Here is a 24,855-nt window from a genome sequence, read left to right on the forward strand (position 1 = left end):
TCAAAGTTGGGCTGAAGAAAACGCAGAGGGAAATTCTTCAGTGCTTCCATGACCTTAGGATAATTTGTTGGCCCCCTCCTGGTACAATTACAGAAGTATTTCCTCCTCTTGGGCTGCCCTCAGTAAGATGTCATTCCATTCTAGGGGTGAGTGGAATAAGTGGAAAAAGTGAACCATGAAAAAGCCTATTGAGGATGGATTTTTCTACCATTTTAATTTAACAAGTTAAAAGAATTTAAAAGGTACCCAGCACTATCTAAGAAACCAGAACTGAAGAATATCTAGGGATATTCTTATAACATGATGGCTGAGAGCAAAATTTAGAAAATGTGGGCTAAATCAATTGAGAAAATATTCACTACGCATCTACTGGGCTTTGGGCAAGATAAAAACAATGAACTGAGGCTCAGTCTTTGCTTTCATTCTAATGGACCAAACTAAAGAAGACCACTGCTCTCTATTCAATAATATCTTATGATTGACAGTTGTCTAATCTTCACCTGTAATTTTGTATTTTTCTGCTATACTTGTGGTTCTGTTCAAATAATACATCAATTGGCTGAAAAGGATTTTGACACTAACCGCATTATTTAAAACAACTCACAAAGACAATGGTGATTAACACATCTATTAGGCTCTTAAAAATTGATAGAATAGGGAATACAGTTCTACAGTGGTAGAATAAGGGACATAATTGCAAAATGAACAACAAAGAAACAGGTGTTGCTTTACCTACATAAAATGAGAAGTGTATTTGAACTATATATGTTTAGATTGCTAAATGAGTCTTAAATGAAAAAGCCTAAGCTTTGATGTTATTGTTTAGAGATATATTAGATTTATAGATGTCAATGCATGCATGACTACAATTAACAATAACATGAAATTAAAAAGCAAAGTGAATTTATATCTAACTTTAAGATTCTCAGATGACAGTCATGCAGATGACATTTCTATTTACAATGAAACTAAAAAGAAATTAATTCATTTCTGAAAATAGAACATTCTTTGGAGTTTGAGTTTGCCTCTTTTTTTTAATAATGTAAACTCCAAAGCATCTGCAAAATACACAATAAATTCTAAGCATTGAGAATGAGAATAGTTATGGCAGTATTTACTATTTTTCAAAATAGACTATATCTATAACATGGAGTAGTGGAGGTCAGAAATTCTTGGTTTATAATCAGACTTCCAAGAAACTATTTTAATGACCTAGAAAAAATAACAGCAAAATTCATATGGAAGAATAAAAGCTTGAGAATTTCAAGGGAATTAATGAAAAAAAAAGTCAGATGAAGGTGGTCTAGCTATACCTGATCTAAAGCTATATTATAAAGCTGCAGTCACCAAAACCATTTGGTATTGACTAAGATAAAGTACACAGGCCCAAATAGGGTACAACTATAGCAATCTAGTGTTTGACAAACCCAAAGATACCAACATTTGGGATAAGAATTCATTATTTGAAAAAACTGTTGGGAAAACTGGAAATTAGTATGGCAGAAATTAGATATGGACCCACACTTACCACCATATACCAAGATAAGATCAAAATGGGTCCATGATTTAGGCATAAAGAATGAGATCATAAATAGACTAGAAGAACAGACAATAGTCTACCTCTCAGACCTGTGGAGGAGGAAGGAATTTATGACCAGAGGAGAATTAGAGATTATTATTGATCACAAAATAGAAGATTTTGATTACATCAAATTAAAAAGCTTTTGTACAAACAAAACTAATGCAAACAAGATTAGAAGGGAAGTAACAAATTGGGAAAATATTTTTACAGTTAAAGGGTCTGATAAAGGCCTCATTTCCAAAATATATAGAGAACGGACCCTAATTTATAAGAAATCAAACCATTCTCCAATTGATAAATGGTCAAAGGATATGAACAGAAAATTTTCAGATGATGAAATTGAAACTATATCCACTCATATGAAAGAGTGTTTCAAATCACTACTGATCAGAGAAATACATATTAAGACAACTCTGAGATACCACTACACACCTGTCAGATTGGCTAAGATGACAGGAACAAATAATGATGAATGTTGGAGGGGATGTGGGAAAACTGGGACACTAATGCATTGTTAGTGGAGTTGTGAAAGAATCCAGCCATTCTGGAGAGCAATTTGGAACCATGCCCCAAAAGTTATCAAACTGTCCATACCCTTTGATCCAGCAGTGCTACTCCTGGGCTTATATCCCAAAGAAATACTAAAGAAGGGAAAGGGACCTGTATGTGCCAAAATGTTTGTGGCAGCCCTTTTTGTAGTGGCTAGAAACTGGAAGATGAATGGATGTCCATCAATTGGAGAATAGTTGGGTAAATTATGGTACATGAACATTATGGAATATTATTGCTCTGTAAGAAATGACCAACAGGATGAATACAGAGAGGCTTGGAGAGACTTAAATCAACTGTTGCTGAGTGAAATGAGCAGAACTAGGAGATCACTGTACACTTCAACAACAATACTATATGAAGATATATTCTGATTTAAGTGGATATCTTCAACATAGAGAAGAGCTAATTCACTTCCAGTTGATCAATGATGGACAGAAACAACTACACTCAGAGAAGGAACACTGGGAAGTGAATGTAAACTGTTTGCACTACTGTCTTTCTACCCAGGTTACTTATACCTTCAGAATCCAATTCTTACCGTGCCACAAGAAAATTGGATTTACACACATATCTAGGTTATACTGTAACACATTTAATATGTATGGGATTGCCTGTCATCTAGGGGAGGGAGTAGAGGGAGGGAGGGGAAAATTTGGAAAAATGAATACAAGTGATAATGTTATAAAAAAAATTACTCATGCATATGTACTGTCAAAAAATTATAATTATAAAATTAATATATAAAAACGAGAAATTCTTGGTTTAAATTCTGTCTTTGATACTTAATAGCTATGGGTCCATGAACAAATTATTTAAATTCTACAAGTCTCTCTTCTCTTTTTCTCTCTTTTTCTTTTCTGCACAATACTTGGTTGTGGCAAGATGCAGGTGTTTTCTCCTTTGTTTTTGTTAGGTAACAATGAAACAGAAGTAAACATGGGAAAGCTGCACTTTATAAATAAATAATCAAGTGAGGGCATTACAATAGTATACAAAACTGTGGTAAAATTTTAAGAAAGATGCCATAGTTCTTTGTTCCCATCTTCCCCTTTTCTTGCTTTTAGGTATCTTTAGGTGTGAACTGACTGCATTTAAACTGTTATAAAGGCACGATGGGGAAAACGCGCTAAAAGATATAATTATAGCTCAACTTCATAGGGTCCCTGAACTTAGTCTAATTTTGGCTCATATTGATGTTGGGGATGTTGGAGAGATGCTCCTAGTTACCATCAGATTCCAGGTATTGCTTATTTATTGGCAAGAAATCATTTTTTGTCCCTTAGGACTAAAGGTAGGGGATCTCTTTACTTTACAATGAGACTTTTTCCTTTTTCTTCTCAATACCTTTGAGACTGGGACAAGGCTGATGACCTCCCTTTATAAATTTATTTAGGCCACATCTATGAAAATAAATTTGAGAAACTATGTCTTAACATGAGTGTCCATATCCATCAAGAAGTTAAGATTTTAGATTTAGAAGATCATAAGACCACAGATTTAGACTGAAGGGGGCATCAGAGATCATTGAATACAACCCCCTCCTTTTTATAGATAAGGAAACTCAGGCTCAGAGAGATTAAATGACTTCCCCAGAGTCATACAGCTAGTAAATGTCTGGGGCAAAATAAACACCCAGAAGTTTCTGACTACAAGTCTAGCATTTTATTCATTTTAACACTCAATTTCCTCTCCAGAAGAGAGTGGGTAACCATTTGGGACATTTAGTGTTGTAGTTTTTATTTTCATTCAATGAATGTAATATAATCTACAATGTAAACATGTGGTCCTTATGTTACACACAAAAATAAGAATATGGGATTGAGACTAAGTCATTTTAATAAATTTGTTAATGAATAACCACTGATAATATTTAATAAATTTAATAAATTACAGTTAAATCTTTCACCATAGATTAAATGAGATGAGAAAGAATCTAGGTTGATTCATTCAGATCTAAGACCTGAAAGAAATATAAATAGAGCCTCTACACCATGGGCAAAACATACTAAAAGGGATCTGGGAGCTGAGCTCCAACTGCCCCCTGGTGGTATATGTGGAGATCATATACTGGGTAACTAGCTATCTGCCTTTCCATTAAGGCAGATATTTTTGTGGAAATTATCTGGAAAAATGGAGATGATAATCATAACAAGAACTTTTAAGGTGCTTTAAAATTAACAAGCTGATTTACATGCATTATCTCATTTTCACTTTTCTCTAGCCTTATAAAGTGGGTCCTACAGACATCATTATTTCCATTTTTAAAGATAAAAAAGTAAGGCTAGATTTCCAGTCATTTAAAAAAAAATCTCTAAATCATTCTTGATTAGAGAAATGCAAATTAATACTACAGTAAAGTGACATTTCACACCTCTGATATTGGTTAAGATGACAGGAAAAGATAATGATAAATGTTGGAGGGGAAGTGAGAAAACTGGAACACTAAATACATTGTGGTGGAATTATGAACTAATCAACCATTTTGGAGAGCAATTTGGAATTATGTCCAAAGAGCTATAAAGCTATGAATACTCTGATCTCAGTAGATCTCTACTGGGTCTGTAACAAAAGATATATAAAAAAGAGAAAGGACCCACATGTGCAAAAAATCTTTGTGGCAGCCCTTTTTGTATTGGCAAGGAACTGGAAACTGAGCGGATACCCATCAGTTAGAGAACGGCTGAATAGGTTATGACATAAGAATGTAATGGGATATTATTGTTTTATAAGAAACACTCAACAAGATGATTTTAGAAAAGCTTGAAGAGATTTACATGAACTGATACTAAGTGAAGTGAACACTTCATTATATACAGTAAGAACAAGTTTATGTGATGATCAACTGAGATGAACTTGGCTCTTTTCAACAATGTGATTCAGGCCAATTCTAATATATTTGTGATGGAGAGAGCATCTAGAGAGAAAACTATGGGGACTGAATGTGGATCACAATATGGTATTTTTATTTTTCTTGTTGTTGCTTGCTTTTTTTTTCTTTCTCATTTTTCCCTTTGATCTGATTTTCTTTGTGTAGCATGAAAATTGTGGAAATATGTTTAGAAGAACTGCACATGTTTAACATATATTGTATTACTTGCTGTCTAGGGGAAGAAGAGGTGGGAAGGGAGGGAGAAAAATTTGGAACACAAGGTTTTGCAAGGGTGAATGTTGAAAACTATCTTTGAATGTATTTTGAAAAACAAAAATAATAAAAACATGAACAATTTTAAAAAGTAGGATCAGAGAAATGAAATGGCTTACCCAGGATTCACTTAACAAGTAGTTGTTAAAGGCAGGATTTGAATCCAGTACTCTTACTTTTAATTTGGCACTCTATATGCAACACCAAATTACATCTAGAGAGATGGTAGTACCCCTGCTCTCCATCCACTTCTGGATAACACATTTTAAGAAGGACATTAATTTATCCTGAAACCTATCCAGGGCAAGACAATCAGGATATGGAAGACTTTAAAATTATGCCATGTGAAGATTGGTTGAAGTATCTGTGGATCTGTTAGAAAAAAAAAAGTTAGGAGGTACATAATATATATATCTTCAAGTATTTAATGGAATTTTATTTGGAAAAAGGATTAGATTTGTTCTGCTTAGCCACAGAGGACAGAACTTGAAACAATTAATCCAGATTATCTTGAGTGAATTTAAGAATAAAATTGAAAGTCAATGTTATACCCCCAAATTAAAAGATCCATCAAATTTTATATAATTCTTTCATCCTTTAAAGATATTAGAACATTCACATGTGGATTCTGAAATTATAGTTCCTGGTATCCTGCATGAGGAAATAGAAATGACACTTTTTTAATCAAAAAAAAAAAATACTTGGGTTGAACCAAGTATAAATAGAGTAAGTCAATGCTTGAGCCAACAAAAATTTGAGACTTTTGAGGGATGGTTTCTCAAAAAAGTAAATTATTAAATGTTTGGGGGAAAATCATGGACATTATTATCATCATCATCATTATTGAAAAAAAGGCAATTAAAATGTGTGTAGAGACCCAAATATACCTACTTTTCTGTCTCTCTGGAATCCTTATGTAAATATTCTATATAGGTATAGGATAACATGCAAGTTTTCATGACTATAGTAGGTCATATTGTCATATAATTGACTAAAAGATACAGAGACTATAAGGATTTCATCAGGGTTGTTGTCTGTTACCTACTTAAAACATTTCTTTCAAAGTCCTATTTATCAATAAACTCCAAAGATTCCCTATTACCTCAAAGATCATATATAAAATTTTTTGTTTGGTGTTTAAAATACTTCACCTATCTCCTAACACCTGTCTTTCTAGTTTTCCTGTACCTTATCTTACACACACCCACACACACTTTGACACAATGACACTGGCCTCTTTGCTATTCCTTGAACAAGAAATTTCATCTCCCAATTCCAAGAATACTGACTCTCCCTGTTTATCTTCACTTCCTACTTTTCTTGACTTTCTTCAAGTCCAATCTAATATCCTTTCTCCTACAAAGATTTATTGATATTAATTCCAGTGCTTTCTCTCTGCTGATTATTTAAATTACATCCTTTATATAGCTTGCTTTTGCAAGCTTTATATGTGTGCTTATATATTATATATACATCTATACACACACATATATAAAATGTAGAATGTCTTCTCCATTAGATTGTGAGCTCCTGGAGAACAGGGAATATCTTTTTGACATTCTTTGTATCCCTGGTGCTTAGCACAGTGCCTGGGACATCGTAGGTAGTTAATATATGTTTACTGACAGACTGACTTACTTATGAGAATGAAATATTTCCTTAAAAGGCTCTTCTCCAAAAAGGTGTCCCTGATGCATATGTTAAAAGTATACAAAATCAGAAATAAAGTAATGATAGCCTGAAACTCCCCGAAAATAAATATCAAGCAAGTGGAGAGGAGGGAAGATAGAAAACAGACAGACAGATCAGTTTGTCAATTGTGTTTGTCATATTCATGGAGGATGTCCAGTACAAAATACAAATCAAAATAAGATTTCCCACAGATATTCCTGTTGATGTATGTAATTATATACATAAAAATGAATATGCCACAGAATATTACTACCTACTTATCTTAGCTGGAAGGAACTTTAAACATCATGTAGTCCAGCCCTATCCTAACCTGTAGTCATTTTACTGGGAAAAAATGGTTGAAGCCCAGAGAGATGAAATGATTTGCCTGAGGTCACCTTGTTAATTAATAGCAAAGATAAGAACAAAATGTACATCTCTTAATTCTTACATCAGGGCTCTTTCCCTACACAAGTCTTCTTCTTTACACATAGGATTAAAAGATGTATTTCATCATAATCATCATTATTATTACCTATTATTACTGCTGCCCCAAATTGGAAGAGTTTGCTTTTTCTCATCATTGAAACTTGAAATCAGGTTTCTAACAGTTTTTGAAATATGCTGTTGAAAAAACAAGATGATTAGACAAAAGTTTGAAAAAACCAAGCTGGACAAAATTATGATTTCAGTGATCACTTCTATTTCCTAATATCATCCTAATTATGACTACAAACTATTATCTGTATGAACCATGCATGTGCAAAACTGGTCCTTAATATTAAGTAGAAATTCTTTATTTAATTATTTTTATTTTTTGACTCACTTTTCAACTAAAAGAGAAAAGCAGTCTCAAATACTTGTACTTTTTTTAAAAAATCCAAACTAAAACAAAAACATAGTGGAATGAAAACTATGACATTTCTCTTATGAAGAAATAAATATATACTGCTGAAATGTGTGAGTAGTTATTTGTGTTACATGCCATATTATAAAACATTGACCTTAGGTTACCAGATGTTTTTGACAGCCACAAGGAGACAGAAACGTTAGATCTAGTCAGACCTAGTGTGAAAAAACACAGATGCCCAGGACACTGACTTGAAGTCAAGAAATCTCCTTTCCATCATATACTCTGTCTATTCAGCAGTATTCCAAGCCTAATTAACAACAGGAAATATGGGAGGAAGAAGTGGGAAGGTGTAAGAGAGTAGTTATGCTCTGCCTTTAATCTCAGTTTGTCATATCACAGCTCAAATTGAGTAAAGTATTCTATGTCACTATCCTGTATTTTGCAGATGGGGAAATTGAGGCTCAAAGAATTTAATTGTTTTATGTCCCAGAGCGAGACAGTTTTGTTGGAAAAGTGAATATAAACTCATACCTTTAATGGTAACAGAATAAGCACTGCTGGAGATGAATTATCAGGTTCAAGAAGTCCAATACCTACTTTTTCCAGTGTCACATTAAACACATCCTGAATTGGTGCAGTGGATGCTACATTGGAAATTCTCAAACCAATTACATGTAGTCTCATCTCCAAGCATCTGCAGACTATTATAGGAATCCCAGAAGTAAGTAGTAAATCATTTTCTAAGGTCCAATTACAGATGGAATTTTTAGGTATACACAGATGTCCTTCAAAAAAAGAAAAGATAAGCCTGTTAGATAAAATAAAAATAATTACAATACAGATTTAAACTAAAATGTTGAGATAATTCTAATGAAAAGCAAAGAATGTATAAACTGATCAAATTTGTTTTACTGGTCACCAATAATACAGAAACTGAAAATTGAAAAAGAAAGTGTGACTATTCATTTCCAAGCCTTAAAGATCTAAAATTTAAATAGTTGTAAAAATAATTGTTTTTAAAATCACCAGTAATATTTATATTGGGATATTAGATTGTTTTTATCAACATACCAAATTCTCTCTAATAATTCAACATTAATTGCCTATTATGTCCAGGGTGTTGTCCAAGGTACTGGGGATTTGTTGTTAAGTTGTTTCAGTAGTATCCAACTCTTCTTAAGGTTTTCTTGATAAAAATACTGAAGTTGTTTGCCATTTCTTTTTCCAGACCATTTTAGTTGAGGAAACCCAGGCAAACAGAGTTAAGTAACTTGCCTAGGTTCATACAGCTAATAAATAAGACCGGTTTCAAAATCAGGAAGAAGGGTCTTCCTGATTCTAGTCTAGCCCTGTAAACTGTACCACCTAGCTGCTTATGATGGAGGTACAATATTGAAAATAAAATAGTCCCTCTCTTCCATGGTTGAGATAGATTACAACAGGTAAGGATAAGAAGAAAAGAGTAGAAGAGGGGGAGAAGAGGAGAGAGAGAGACAGAGCTGGAGACAGAGAGAGAGAGAGAGAGAGAGAGAGAGAGAGAGAGAGAGAGAGAGAGAGAGAGAGAGAGAGAGAGAGAGAGAGAGAGAGAGAGAGAGAAGAGAGAGAGTGAGTGAGTGTGTGTGTGTGTGTGTGTGTGTGTGTGTGTGTGTGTGTGTGTGTGTTCTGAAGGAAGCTCTTTGTAGGTGTGGTAACTCTCTATTGCCTAAGGTAATTAGGACAGTAAGATATGTAAGAACACTCAAAAGTACCTCAGGATACTCCCAAAAGACCAAAATAATAATTCTTCTAACTACCTGAATAAAAATGTGAAAGTTTGATTCCTATATGCCATGAGACTAGGGTTAGCTTTTGGGTAAATTTACCATTTCTCACAATATACAAATAGATCTCACAAATAATTTAACATCTGCAACTTTTAAAGAGTTGTTTACATTCTTAGAAGAGCTGTGAAAAGGCATCAAAGGTCTAGGAAACAAAAAACAATATCTCTTGATTATAAGGTAAATTTAAATCTGGGAAAAGAAAGACCTTTCTGACAGGAGGCTGTTGTTAAACACTAGAATGAGTTGTTGAGGGATGATGCCTGGAGGGAAAGAAAAAGGAAGAAGAGATAAATGTAAAATAGGTATAAATATTCCTTGTGACAAAAGTAATAGTGTATCATATAAATATGTAAAATAATATGTCAGGAGAATGAAAATAGCAAAGCACACTGTGGAAAAGAGATTAATAAAGTAAAAAAACAAAAATCTGACTTTATAATGGGGTTTAGGGAAAAGTTTAATTTATAGGTAGGAAAAGAATAGTAAACATGCAGTTTTATCTTTCTGTAAATATTAATAATCTGTAAAAAAAACCTTTAATAATAATAATATACTTTTTAATCCCTGAAGAATCTATTTCTACAGGTGTCTTTAAAACCAGGATAAATTCTTACTTATCAGAGAGCTTATCTGAGGCCCAGATCATATTGTTGGAGAGATTACTGGGCATTTGCCCTGTAGCTAGTGAGTTAACCTGAACCTTTTATCTTCTTGGAAACTATGTCAAAGAAGAGATCATCAGTTGAATGATACTTTTACTTCTACATATTTGAGGGTCTTGTATCAGAGAGCTTTGCCTAGCCTGTTTTGGGGATATCATCTCAATCTGTCTGTGGCAGTATAGATATATTTAGACTTTTTAACGGCAGGAAGATGAATAAGATAATTTTTTTGCTTGTTATTCATTGGTATCCAAGTTATTTTCAATATGATGTGCATTTCATACAAAATAATGTACCATGGAATTTCAGAGCTAGAGGAAGCTTCAAACCTCATTTTTTGCCCTATCTGATCAAAAATCTTTTTTACAACTGACTAACAAGTAATTATCTTGTTCAAAGAACATTCAAAAAACTCAAGGGAAAGGAAAGCCATTACCTATCAAGGAGCACCATTCAACTTTTCAACAGATTTAATGGCTAGGAAATTTTCTTTAAATCAAGATTATATTGATTAAATCTACTTTTTTGGCAAATTCCCCATAGTTATGCTCTCTAGGCCAAGAAAAACAAATTAAAACCCTCTTCTACTTGATAACCTTTCTAATACAAGGAAATAACTATCAGTAGTCCCCTAAGTCTTTTCCAGGCTAAATAACCCATTCTTTCAAATGATCCTTATGGTTTCTTACATTCTCTCATTGGATCCAATTTGCCATTTCAAGCAGAAATTGGGTATATTGCTCTATTCTTCCTCTACTTCATCATTGCCTTTTCCTCCTTCTTCCTCTTCCTCTTCTTCATCTTCCCTTACCACTTCTCTCTCCATTTGGAACCTTCTCTCTATTTGGGGTATCATATCCTTATATATGGATATTCTCCATGGAAATATAATGCTTAATCACTTAGATTTTATAACCCATTTGGGGTTTTTTTAAAAAGTTAAAGCTTTTTTATTTTTCAAAATATATGTGTGAACAATTGTTTAATATTAGCCCTTGCAAAACCTTGTGCTCCAATTTACTCCTCCTTCCCCCACATTCTCCCCTAGATGTCAAGTAATCTAATATATGTTAAATATGGTAGAAATATATGTTAAATCCAATATATGTATATATATTTATACAATTATCATACTATACAAAAAAATCAAATCAAATCAGTGGAAAAAAGAGAGGGAAGGACAATAAAATGCAAGCAAACAACAAAAGGAGAGAAAATGCTATGTTGTGCTCCACACTCAGTTTCTATGGTCATCTCTCTGGGTGTATATGGCTCTCTTCATCACTGAGCAATTGGAACTGGTTTGAATCATCTCATTGTTGAAGATATACACATTCATCAGAATTGATTATCGTATAGTCTTCTTGTTGTCAAGTATGATGATCTCCTGGGTCTGCTCATTTCACTTAGTTTCATGTAAGTCTATCCAGGCCTCTGAAATCATCCTCCTGGTCATTTCTTACAGAACAATAATATTCCGTAACATTCATATATCATAACTTATTCATCCATTCTCCAGTTGATGGGCATCCACCAGTTTCCAGTTTCTTGACACTACAAAAAGAGCCACAAACATGTTTGCACATGCAGGTCCCTTTCCCTCCTTTAAGATCTCTTTGGGATATAAGTTTGGGGGCTTTTAAAATTTTTACCTTTTTTTTTTCAAGAAAGCTGGGACAATTTACTTTTCTGTCCTGTAAAATTTTCATTTATGATTTCTTCAATTATAACTCTGAAAAAACAAACTTTAAAAAGACTCATAGTAGGGGCAGCTAGGTGGCGCAACCTTGAATTCAGGAGGACCAGAGTTCAAATCTCAGAACACTGGGAAATGAGTATGGACCATAACATAGCATTTCCATCTTTCTGTTATTGTCTCCTTACATTTTTGTTTTTCTTCTCATATTATTTTCACTTTCTTTCTAAATCTGATTTTTCTTGTGCAGCAAGATAAAATATATAAATATGTATACATATATTGTATTTAATATATACTTTAACATATTTAACATGTGTGCGACTACTTGCCATCTAGAAGAAGGATGGAGGGAAGGAGGGGAAAAGTTGGAACAAGTTTTTTTTTTTTTTTTGCAAGGGTCAATGTTGAAAAATTACCATGCATATGTTTTGTCAATAAAAAGCTATAATTTAAAAAAAAATCCAAGATCACTCAATGCATCCTGGGCCACCACCAATCCTCTTGATTTTTGTCTTGCCATTGGATGATTGGTGAGGCTATTGACAGAGCAACTCTGCCTCACTTAAATCCAATTCAAATAAAAGTCAAGATATTACTCTCATGATGTCATTAATCTTCTATGGAAGTTCAAACAACTTCCCAAAACTAGTCACCCTTCTCTAGAGGACTTGTTCAGTCATTTCTGTTGTGTCCAACTCATCATGAGCTCATTCCTGTTAAAGATACTGGAGTATCTTTTTCTTCTCCAGATCAATTTCTATCTCAGTGACTGATAGTTAGCATCTAGGATCAATCAAAACAAGTCTAAGCCTTTTTTTATGTGATAAATTTTCTAATAGCTAACAGTTCCTCCCTAAATCTTCTCTTCTTTGATTTAAATGTATCTGTTTTTTTTTATTTCCAAGTCCGTTCATCATACAGATCAACTTCTTTTGTATTTTTTCTAGCTTCTCAATGTCCTTCTTAAAATGTAACCTTTAATTATAACCTCTAATCATTATATACGACAAGAAGATTATATGACAACCAATTCTGATGGACGTGACTCTTTCCAACAATGAGATGATTCAGACCAGTTCCAATGATTTTGTGATGAAGAGAGCACTGTGGGAACTGAGGGTGGATCACAACATAGCATTCTCACTCTTTTTGTGGCTGTTCACTTGCATTTTGTTTTCTTTCTTTTTTTATCTGATTTTTCTTATGCAGAAAGATAATTGTATAATTATGCTCATTAAGTTGTAGAAGTAACCTTGGTCTCATGAAGACAATACCAGTGGAGTATTAACTCTGGTGAGTTCTACCATACTAGGAAGATTTCAAATATGAGCCTGATGATGGAGGTTACATTTGCCATCTGAACACTAACCTCATCACCAGCAAGATGATGAAATTAGGGGCAGCTAGGGGGCGCAGTGGATAGAGCACCAGCCTTGAATTCTGGAGGACCCAAGTTCAAATCTGGTCTCATACACTTAACACTTCCTAGCTGTGTGACCCTGGGCAAGTCATTTAACCCCAGTCTCAGGGGGGGGGGGGAAGATGATGAAATTGTATAATATGCTAAACTCCCAATGACCATCAACTAGTGAGAGTAGTTGTAATCTGTCTGGTGGAAGTAAAGAATTAATTAAAAAATATTATTAAGCATTTGCTTATTTGTAAAACATTGTGCTAAATTCTGCTCTCAAGGACCTCATGTGGTGGTAAGGGGAGACAATACATATGATTTAAAAGTGAGATAAAAAAACTGAGTGACAAGAATTTTAATAGAATGAACTTTGTTTTCCAGATCTTCAGTTACCAAAGCAATATAAATCACATATCCTTCAAGTATATGAATATTCAAGTAAAGTTAACTATTATCTTTAAGGAAACATGTTAAAATCTAATCTACCTCTTAATGTACAGCATGATGTAGTGAACCAGTGAAGATCTTGTAACAAGTCCTGTCATTCAACTTCTTAGGCAACTTGCTAGGACTATAAGGTGCAAAACAGACACCAATTTGCATTGAGAGAAAGAGTTTCTTTGCTAGAAATTTCCTATGATATTGAAATCACAGGTCTGATCCTGATGATGATGATAATGATAATGATGTTGATGATGATGATGATGATGATAATGATGATGATGATGATGATACTTCTAAAATAACATTCTTCCAGGTCAGGAGTGTAACACTTGAAACTCAACCTTAAACAACTCTTCTTTGATAACTTATTGTTACCTAAGGGTTGGTGTTGAGGCACATGGTTATAGCTTTTTCACTAGCTTACTTCTACCTAAGCCTTTTTGTTGGAAACATGAAATGCTTTCAGACACTAGTTGGGCCAGCAGACATTAATCCTAGAAATTAATGTACTATTGAAAAATAACTCTAAAGACATGTTTGTTCCAAAAGGGCACTGATAGAATCAGTTATAATGTGTTTATCTATAGTAGTATGAAAAAGGTTAAAAAAATGACCTAATCTAGTCTGATTATCTTCTGTCTTTGCTTTTCTAGTTTGCATACTGACTGTGAGCACTCTGAAGATAGCATGTAAGAAATGACATTCCCTTAATCATCCTGATAAAATAAATAGGCAATGTTAGGATGTCTGAAAGTGGGTAGAAAATGAGAGTGAGGGGAGAAACAAAGTAAAAGTGATTCTTCCCTCTTCCACTACTCATTCCCAACACACATAGAGATTCCCACATTACCTCTTTTGGCAAAAAGCACTAAACTAAAATTCAGAAGGTTTGGATTCAAATCTCTATTCTGCCACTGGCTAGCTTTGTGTTCCTGGACAAGTCATTTAACAATATGTAGCACAATGCATAGAGTGACAGGCAGGAGGTTGAAATTTGGTTTCAAATAAATCTTAGCTATATAACCCTGGGCAAGTCACTTAACCCCTGTTTGTCTCAGTATCCTTACCTATAAAATGAGCTAGAGAAGCAAATGACAAGCTACTCTAGTATTTTTGCCAAGGAATCACCAAATAGGATCACAAAGAATCAAATCTGACTAAAAAAAAAAAAAAAAAAAAAAAGGTACAACAAAACATAAAGCACCATAAAGTTCACAAAATGCTTTTTTTTTTACAACATCCCTCTGAGGTAAATAATCCAAGTATTATTACTGCCATTTTGAAGATGAGGAATCTGAGACCCTGAGAGATTTATACATTATTTCATAGCAAGCATCAATCAAACTACAACAAAATCTCCTAACTCCAAATCTAGCAGTTTGTGGTATTTACCGCTATATCAATTAATCTGAGTCTTGGTTTCCTCATCTGTAAAATGATGGAAATAACATTTAGATGACATCCTAAACAAGGTTACTGTGGAAAAAAGCACTTTATAAACCTTAAATTGCTAATAAAAATGTGAGCTACACCAACCTGTGTCTTTCAGTATGTAGATAGTCTCTATAAAGAAAAATGCTACAGACTAAGAGATTCTTAATTTGAGAAAATGGAGCTTTTAAATTTTTGCTTTTTTTCTTGCTTGTTTGCTTAATGACCAATTTAAAACTAGTATAAAATTATTAAATAATGATTATTCTTTTCCTTCCCCCCCTTTACTTTTGTATTTTAAAAATGCACTTAGCTCTGGGGTGCTACCATATATTGAATTTCTAGAGAAAAATTGATGCATGCCATAGAAAGAACATTGATTAGTTAGAAATTGTCCAGATTATGGCAGCCAGCATGGTGAAAAGACTTGTGACAACTCCACATGAGACTCATTTGATGGAGGAGAGAATATGTATCTTAAAAAAAATAATTCAGGAAGAAGAAAATGGTGATTCTTCAAAGTAGTACCTGAGGGGCTGTCAGGTACAAGAGTTATTAAGCTCATTTTCTTAAGCCCCAGAAGATATAATTGGGAGTCATGAATTAAAGCTGCAAAAACACACATTTAGGTTTGATGTAAAGAAAAAATTTCTAACGATTAAAGTTGTCCAGAAACAGAATGAAAACAATAGATTCCAATGGCTATTTTCAAGTAGTTGTCAGGCCTGCTGTAGAGCGAATTCTTTTGTGGGGAAAGGCTGGATTCGATAATTACTGAAGCAGTTCTAAAATCTTGCTACCTATCCTAGTTACTTGAAACATGGAAATTGATGTGATTACCAAGACACTACCACCAGATGGCAGACCAGGACAGCTCTTAGGACAAATGCTAGAAAAGCCAATTTAGTTTGTTCAGGAGACTTAGTACTTTGTTTAATAGGAAAATAAAGAGGTCATTGTGTCCAGTACCACGATAATTTTGTGAAGTGGCTAATAATGATAAGATGGACTCCAAGGACCAAATCACAGAAATCCAATTGATGAATCAAACTTAAGAGCTATGAAGTATCCTTGAGAAATCATCCAGCTTTTTCCTCTGCACTTAATTCATCAGATAGTTATTTACTCCATTTGAAAATATCCCCAGGGAAGATGTTTTTTACATTTTTTCCTTTATAACTCATGTTAGAGATTAGCATTTCTCTCACTGGAAGAGTTCTTTTTCATGCCTAATCTAAACTTTTCACATTATAGTTTATAGAAGAATTGTGGGATTTGGGGACCCAAAGGAACAAAACTATTATTTAGCTAAACTCCGTTATATAAAAAATGGAAAAGCATTTTTAAAGGAAAAAAAGGTCACATAGAAGGCTGAAGATGGACTTTATAAATCTAGAATAATTGTACGGTTTTCATTCTGCCTTGGATGCTGTTGACTGACTGTACTACAAGTTGGCCTATTAAATTATAAAAACTCAAGCTTTACCCTAAGAAACTAATATTGGGGGCAGCTAGGTGGTGCAGTGGATAGAGCACCAGCCCTGAATTCAGGAGGCCCCAAGTTCAAATCTGGTCTCAGACACTTAACACTTCCTGGCTGTGTGACCCTGGGCAAGTCACTTAACCCCAGCCTCAGAAAAAAAAAAAAAAAGAAAGAAAGAAAGAAAGAAAGAAACTAATATTGCTCTCAGTCCAAAGGATCTTACTTGGTACACTAATAAATGAATTTTCTTTTCAGTTAAGTTTTTTACTTTTTTTTTTTTTTTTTTTTTTTTTTTTTTAGATTATCTACCTGAGTCTTGAAAACTTCATCTTTGGTAAGATTCACCTTGGGGTCTCATGGAACTCAGGCTAGGAAACTCCCACTAGCTAAGATAATTTTTCTTTTAAAAGTATTGAGACAATAATAAGTTTATTAGCTCAAGAAACTAAAGGTTAAGCTATTGACATTATTTTCTGGTCATCTGAGTATAAAACAGTTATGAGGAAGAATATTAGGCATTGTCTTGTTGCTAAACTGGTAAAAAATGATAGACAACTCAGGAAAACAGCTCCCTTCCCATTTCCTTATCCACTCTGTAAAAGGAAGCAAAGCTTTTAACAAACCCCTGTTTCATCATTTCAGTCATGTTATTTGGGGGTTTTCCTGGAAAAGATATTGGAGTGCTTTGCCAGTTCCTTCTCCAGCTCATTTTATAGGTGGTGAAACTGAGGCAAACAGGGCTAAGTGACTTGCCTAAGATCACATAGCCAGTAAATGTCTCATGACAATTTGAACTCTGGAAGATGAGCCTTCTTGACTCCAGACCCAATACTCTGTACAAAGTACTACCTAACTGCCCATAGAGGACAAACTTTAGAATACTCTGTAATCATAATTATCATCATAAATTAATTTTAATTTTAAATTTATAATTTTAAACAGCTTTAGCCTAGAGAAGTTGTGATGCTCTCAAGATCATAAGGAGTCCTCTCCCATCTTGGTTACAGGGGAAATAGAAACCAGAGTCTCAATTTGAAGACAGATGAATCAGCACTAGAAATTGTGGCCACAGGAAAATGGGGGACATGGTTACATTCCCAAGGCTAGAAATAGTGTTAGAATTGGTGGCTATGGGAAATAAGATAAAAATCTTTCTTAATTAATTTTTGCTTTGTACACTGTAGGTTTTTAGTAAATGTTTGTTAAAGAGATCTGTTTTTAAATTAGACCAGTGAATTCAATGCTACACCATTGGTGGTAAGGAAATTCCTTCCATCAAATGCAAGTCAGCTCACCCTTGTAATTTAGAGTCTTAGCAAGTTGTCAAATACACTGAAAATTTAAATGATCTACTCTAGTCAACAGAGCCAGAAAAGTGTCAAAGGCAAAACTTGAACCCAAATCTGTTGTTCCAAGGTTAATTTTCTGTTTACTTCTCTATGCTACCTTCCAGTAGATAATTGAAATCTTCAAATCTACTCTCAAAAAGACTTAAAAGTAGAAAAATCATAGGTTTTAGTATCAGAAGTCCTGAATTAGAATCCTAGCTCTAGAGTGATTTCAGAAAGGCCTGGAGAGATTTACATAAACTGATGCTAAGTGAATAGAACTAAGGGAACCTTGTACACAGCAATGAGATTTATGCAATGATCAATTCCCATAGACTTGGCTCTTTTCAGTAATGAGGTGATTCAGGCCATTTCCAATAGAGTTGTGATGGAGAGAGCCATCTGCATTCAGAAAGAGGTCTGTGGGAACTGAGTGTGGATCACCACACAGTATTTTCACCTTTTTTGTGGTTTGCTTGCTTTTTTTTTTCTCATTTTTATGCCTTTTGATCTGATTTTTCTTGTGCAGAATTTCCACATTTATATGTGGAAATATGTATAGCAGAATTGTACATATTTAACATATATTGGATTACTTGTTATCTAGGGGAGAGGAGGAGGGAGGAGGGAGAAAAATTTGGAATACAAAGCTTTGCAAGGGTAAATGTTGAAAACTATCTTTGCATATATTTTGAAAAAAGCTATTTTTAATTAAAATTTTAAAAAATCATACCTCTGTTACTTCTAAAATGAAGTCATTTTATTTCTGTTGGTTTGTTTGTCTATTTTATCTCTAAAAAGAAGAGATTGAATTTGATCTCTAAGGTTTTTTTTTTTTTCCAGCACTCAGTTTATGGGAATATAGAACTTATTCTACAAAAGGAATATCCTTTCTATAAGTAATCTTTGCACTAAGTTGTATTAAGTAGGACTTTTAAAATAGATATCTTTCTGCATTTAGCTGGCAATCAACAAACAAGCATTTATTAAACAAGTATTACAATATTTACAGGCTTTGTACTGCATTCCAGCAGCTTACATTTTATTAGGAGATGGGGGAAATAGTGTTTATAGAAATCAGCATATATCAAATCAAAGCAAGGTGAAATTGAGGAAGTCACTAGAAATTGGAGGTTGGGGGAGGGGGAGTCAACAAGGAAAAGCTTTCCATAGATAGTGGTACTTGAACAGCATTCTGAAGGAAATAAAGGATTCTAAGAGGCAGAGATGAAAGGAGTTCATTTTTAGTATGGGAGAGGGCCAGCACAAATGTGGGTGTATAATTGTGACAAGAATATGCATATTTAAAGACTGTATCTAGATCTCAAAGATGGATATTGAAAGCCCCATAAATTTAATGTCTTTAACTGAAAGAACATGTGTCCAGTGAATAAAGAAGGAAACATTTTGGCTTTGTGAGTGCTCTGACAGAGTCTTAAACTAACTGGAGATTAGAAGTCTAAATAGAAAAAGAGATAATTAGTGAGAAATGTCTAAATTTTTATAGCTGCTTTAAGATAAGAACTTAAGATCTACATTTAAAAGTCCTATTTAAAGCAATAAGAGACAGCACAGAGTATTTGATAGGTGGCTGAACCAAGAACTTGTTCAAATTCTTCCTCTGACATATATTAGCTATATGACAATGAATAAGCAAGCCACTTAATCTATTAATCAACCAACAAACCTACTATGTGTCAATACTATGTATTGACACATACATACAGTGCTAGACATTATAAATACAGAAATAATATATGGCAATTTTCTAAGGCATTGCCATCATTTATATCAATTGAGAGAATTTCCAATCCAATATTCTTTATGCCAATAAAATTGCAAAAATATGGACTACACTTCTACCCTACCCCTTCACTTAATGTAATATGGCTGCAAATAATATCTAAGGAATAAAGAATTAAAAATTAAAAATAAAGAATTAAGAATAAAGTTTATTTTTAAATTTTTATTAATTTTTTTATTTACAAAACATATGCATGGGTAATTTTTCAACACTGATCCTTGCGAAACTTTCTGTTCCAAATTTTTCCCTATTTCTTCCCTTCCCCTCCCATTGATGACAGGTAGTCCAATACATGTTAAATATGCTAAAATATATTTTAATCCAATATATGTATACATATTTAGTTATCTTGCTGCATAAGAAAAATCAGATCTAAAAAGAAAAAAAAAACCTGAGAAGGAAAACAAAATGCAAGCAAACATCAAAAAAAAAAAAAAAAAAAAAAACAACAACAACAACAACAACAAAAAAAAACCATGAAAATGCTATGTTGTGGTCTACACTCAGTTCCCACAGGCCTGTCTCTGGGTATATATGGCTCTCTTCATCACAACAATTGGAACTAGTTTGAATTATCTCATTGTTAAAAAGAGCCACGTTTATCAGAATTGATTATCGAATGGTCTTGTTGTTGCCATGTATAAGAATCTCCTGGTTCTCCTCATTTCACTTAGCATCAGTTCATGTAAGTCTCTCCAGTCCTCTTGAAAATCATCCTGTTGGTCGTTTCTTACAGAATAATATCCATAATATTCAAAAACCATTAATTTATTTGGCAAGAATAAAATTTCCAGATTTAAAAGCAATGGTAGAAAAATGTAAGAAACAAAAATGTTTATTACTTTCACCTAATTATCTATTGAATAAAGTTTTGGGAAACAAAGACTTATGACTGTTTACCCATTTACTATTACAAAATAAACATTATATTCTTTCTAAGGAACAATAACCTTTGAAAGGATATCCATGGATATCTGAAGTGGGTCAGCACAGAGTTAGCACAGTTCAGATGCACTCTCAGTATAGAAACCATCTCCAATAAACAGAGAAATTTGGAATTTGAGAAGTATTGATGTGCACTTATCATTTTATGGATTTTTTTAAACAATTAATTATGTTAGTAAATGAAATTATATTATTGACACTTCCTAATTCCTGGAAATTCTCCTCCTGAATATAAGATGTCAGAATCTTATTTGCAATAATTTTATATTAAATGGAAGGCAGGATTAGAGGTTTTCTTCTTCCAAATCTCCTACCAAGAATGGGAATACCTACCTCCCTTCAGGGTTCAGTTGAAATCCCAACTCCCACAAGCCCTTTGCTTTCTCCCATTATTAATGTCCTCCCCCAAATTGTTATATTTGATGCAAATTATTGCATTTGAGATTTACTTGTCCATATATAAGTTGCTTTTCTCAAGAAGAACATAAGCTTCTTGAGGGCAGGCTCTGTTCAATTGGTATTTTCCATTCCATCAGGCCTTATACATAGTATAAATGATTGTTGAGTAGAATTAAATATTTCAATATTTGTGAAGATCTATTGTAAAGATGATTTTTTTTTCAGATTCTATATACCAAAATGTCTTGACTCCAAAAATATGTTGAGTGGTGCATACTAAATTATACAGTGCTCTGAGCTTTTAAAAACAAAGAAAGAGAATTGGGAAAGGTAGATGATTCAAAATTACTTTGTGTAAATGGTCAGAACATCTGCTAATTATTTAATTATATAAATTCATTATTTAGTCTTTCAATGCCAATCATGGATAGATGATGGTCCAAGGAAAATGAATAGCCAATAAACTCTGAGTAGGAATCACTAGTCTCTGAAAATTCCTTTTTAAAATAGTTCAGCATTCTCTTTCTGTTTTAAGTAAAATGGAAAAAGTTCATGGAATGTTTCATCATGAGGTTAACTGAAAGTTTTTGACAATTTGTTACTTCAATATAATTGCTTTCCTTTGTAATTCTATGCATCTTGGGCTACCTAAAATGGATACATAACATTTTAAAACATCACTTTGAAAAGGGGTCTACATCATTGGAAGCAGAATTCACACCTGGGCAGTAGCTGAAAACCATCTCCTAAGCCCTAAAGACCGCGTTCTCCATCAATAGAAGGACAAGCCACAATGATGGAATCACAAATGTTTGAGATACTGAAGTCTGGAGTACAAAATTTGGAATAATCAAAAATGTCTCTTCCAAAATCACTTGCAGTTAAGGTATTCTGCTTTTTATAATTTGAGGTCCTAAGAATTATCGCAGCCAAAGAACCAGCATTTTTCTGTAGTAGAGCAAAGGAAATGTGTTCACATAATTTCAAATGAATACATTGAACATTTTCCATATTTTGCTCCTTTAACGAGAATTGTATCTTTATTCAAAAAATATCTGGTCCAGGTATTTTATTTTAGTGCCCTAGGAAATCTCAATGTAGATTTACAACTATTCTGCAACTTTGAATTTTAATAAGATGCCTGGAGGCACTGAGAGAGCAGAAGACTTGTCCAAGGTTAGAGGTAGTATATGTCACAGGTGAAATTGGTTTTGACTAGGAGTCTGGCTCTCCAAGTATAATTGCTTTTAAACTGTGATAACAATGATGATAACTAGCATTTTTAAAGTTAAGCACATTTATAAACTAGCACTTGGTAGGCATTTAATAAATATTTAATGATATAATATTAACAAATATTTACTGATATAATGCATTAAGGTGTGCAAGATACTTTACACATTTTTGTATTTGATCTTCATAATTATAATCTAGCTAATAGCTAACAAGTGTATAGTACTTACTATGTGTCAGGCACTTCACTAAGCAGTTTACAATGATCTCATTAGGTTCCCACAACAAATCTGAAAGGTAAGTCCTATTTTTGTTCCCGTTTTATAGTTGGGAAACTGAGGTACAAAGAGATTCAGTTTCTTGTCTAGAATCACACAGCTATTAAATGCCTGAAGCAGGAATCAATCTTGGGTCTCCAAGTCCCATATTCAATTTATTGCATCATCTTGCTACTTTCATGCTCTGTTGCCTGTCTGTATATCTTTTATATAATAGGCAGCATGACACAGGAGATATAACTCCAAAATTTTTTTCTTTATTTCCTTATATTTCCTAATACTTTGACTATTTTTTCTTCTAATGACATCATTTAAATGAAACATAAAAGTCTTTCTCCAATTCAAAAATGCTATTGTCATGGAAGACTTGTGAAAAGATTCATTCTGTGATATAGCTAATGTATTGATTTAAAATTGAAACTGAAGGAAGTCTGGGAATGACAAACTATAGCTTTTAACAACATCATTATGCACACTGTTGGGGTCAGCATATGAAGCATAATTTAAAAGAAATTAAATCAAAACTGAGAAAAAGTTACCAAATTTTCTGCCTCATTGTCAGCTTAGGGTATATTTTATAAATATTCTCCTTAAATCCTTGTTCTACTAGCTGTGTGACTTTGGGGAAATCTTAACTTCTCTGCACTTCAGTTTCCTTATGTCAAATCTGCAGGCTTAATTAAATAAATCTCTAAGGACTCTCTCAGTTGGAAGGAAGGAAGGAAGGAAGGAAGGAAGGAAGGAAGGAAGGAAGGAAGGAAGGAAGGAAGGAAGGAAGGAAGGAAGGAAGGAAGGAAGGAAGGAAGGAAGGAAGGAAAGAAGGAAGGAAGGAAGGAAGGAAGGAAGGAAGGAAGGAAGGAAGGAAGGAAGGAAGGAAGGAAGGAAGGAAGGAAGGGAAGAAGGAAGGAAGGGAAGAAGGAAGGAAGGAAGGAAGGAAGGAAGGGAAGAAGGAAGGAAGGGAAGAAGGAAGGAAGGAAGAAGGAAGGAAGGGAAGAAGGAAGGAAGGAAGGAAGGAAGGAAGGAAGGAAGGAAGGAAGGAAGGAAGGAAGGAAGGAAGGAAGGAAGGAAGGAAGGAAGGAAGGAAGGAAGGAAGGAAAACTCATTGAGTATATGACAAATCATGAAATCACAGAATCTCAGAACTTTAAGGGACCTTGGTAGTCCTATAGTTCACCTTCCTCTCAATGCATGAACATAATTAACTGATTTGAAAAACCTCAAAAAAAAAAAAAAAACCGATTCGAAAAAGCTTCTTGGAGCTGTACCTCTCATGTCATCCTGCTTATGTTACACAATAGGTACACTAATACAAAGGCATCATAGTACAAAGATGTTGGAATAAATAGAATATGGTAGTTGGAGTCAGGAAGACTTTAGTTTGAATTCTGCTTCAAACATTTAATAACTGTTTGATCCTGGATGAGACACTTAACCTCTCTGTACCTCAGTTTCCCCAACTGTAAATCAGGGATGAAAAAACACTTGCCTTCCAGGGTTGTTGTGGGGACTAAATGACATCATTGTAAACTGCTTAGCCCAGCACCTGACACATAGTAAGGCACATATAAATGTTAGCCACTGTGATTATGAACTTCAAATACAATAATATATGTAAAGTGCTTTGCAAACCTTAAAGCTTTCTATTAGCCAGTTAGTCAATAAGAAGTCGCAGAGTCATTATTGAAACACCTTTACTGAAAAGGGTTCAATATATTAGCAAAGTAGCTCATTGCACTGTTAAATGACTAATTATTAGAATAGTCTTTCTTGTATTGAATCAAAATGTTTCCGATAACTTCTACCCACTCCTCTTAGCTTTTTCTTAGAGTGAAAAGGAATAGGTATAATCCCTCTTCATGTGGATCAAAATACCATAAATTTAGAACTGGAATAGATCTTAGCAATCATCAAGGTGACCCAATCTTCTTACTTTACTGATACAGAATTTGAGGCACAAAAATGCTAATTACTTGCCCAGGATCACTCAGCTAATAGATATCTAAGGTGGAGTTTGTAGTCAGGTCTTAGTGATTCCAAATCAAGGGCCCTAATCCAATACAGCAGGTTGCCATAGCAGCTTTTAAATATTTGAAAAAAGAGTTCATCGTTCACCTT

The 24,855-nt window shown here is 33.8% G+C and overlaps 1 protein-coding gene across 1 annotated transcript in view; it reads right to left on the reverse strand.

Annotated features, from left to right (window-relative positions):
• The window catches only part of PKD1L1 (polycystin 1 like 1, transient receptor potential channel interacting), a 158,782-nt gene that overhangs the window by 128,254 nt on the left and 5,673 nt on the right, over positions 1–24,855 (reverse strand). The window contains exons 2-3 of the mRNA XM_074282718.1: positions 8,332–8,585; positions 7,483–7,571 (exon numbers count right to left, since the gene is read on the reverse strand). Coding sequence (XP_074138819.1) covers positions 7,483–7,571; positions 8,332–8,585 — 343 coding nt within the window. The remainder of the gene's footprint in view (positions 1–7,482; positions 7,572–8,331; positions 8,586–24,855) is intronic.

The sequence above is a fragment of the Sminthopsis crassicaudata genome, chromosome 1 (assembly GCF_048593235.1).
Source record: "Sminthopsis crassicaudata isolate SCR6 chromosome 1, ASM4859323v1, whole genome shotgun sequence".
Taxonomy (NCBI): Eukaryota; Metazoa; Chordata; class Mammalia; order Dasyuromorphia; family Dasyuridae; genus Sminthopsis; species Sminthopsis crassicaudata.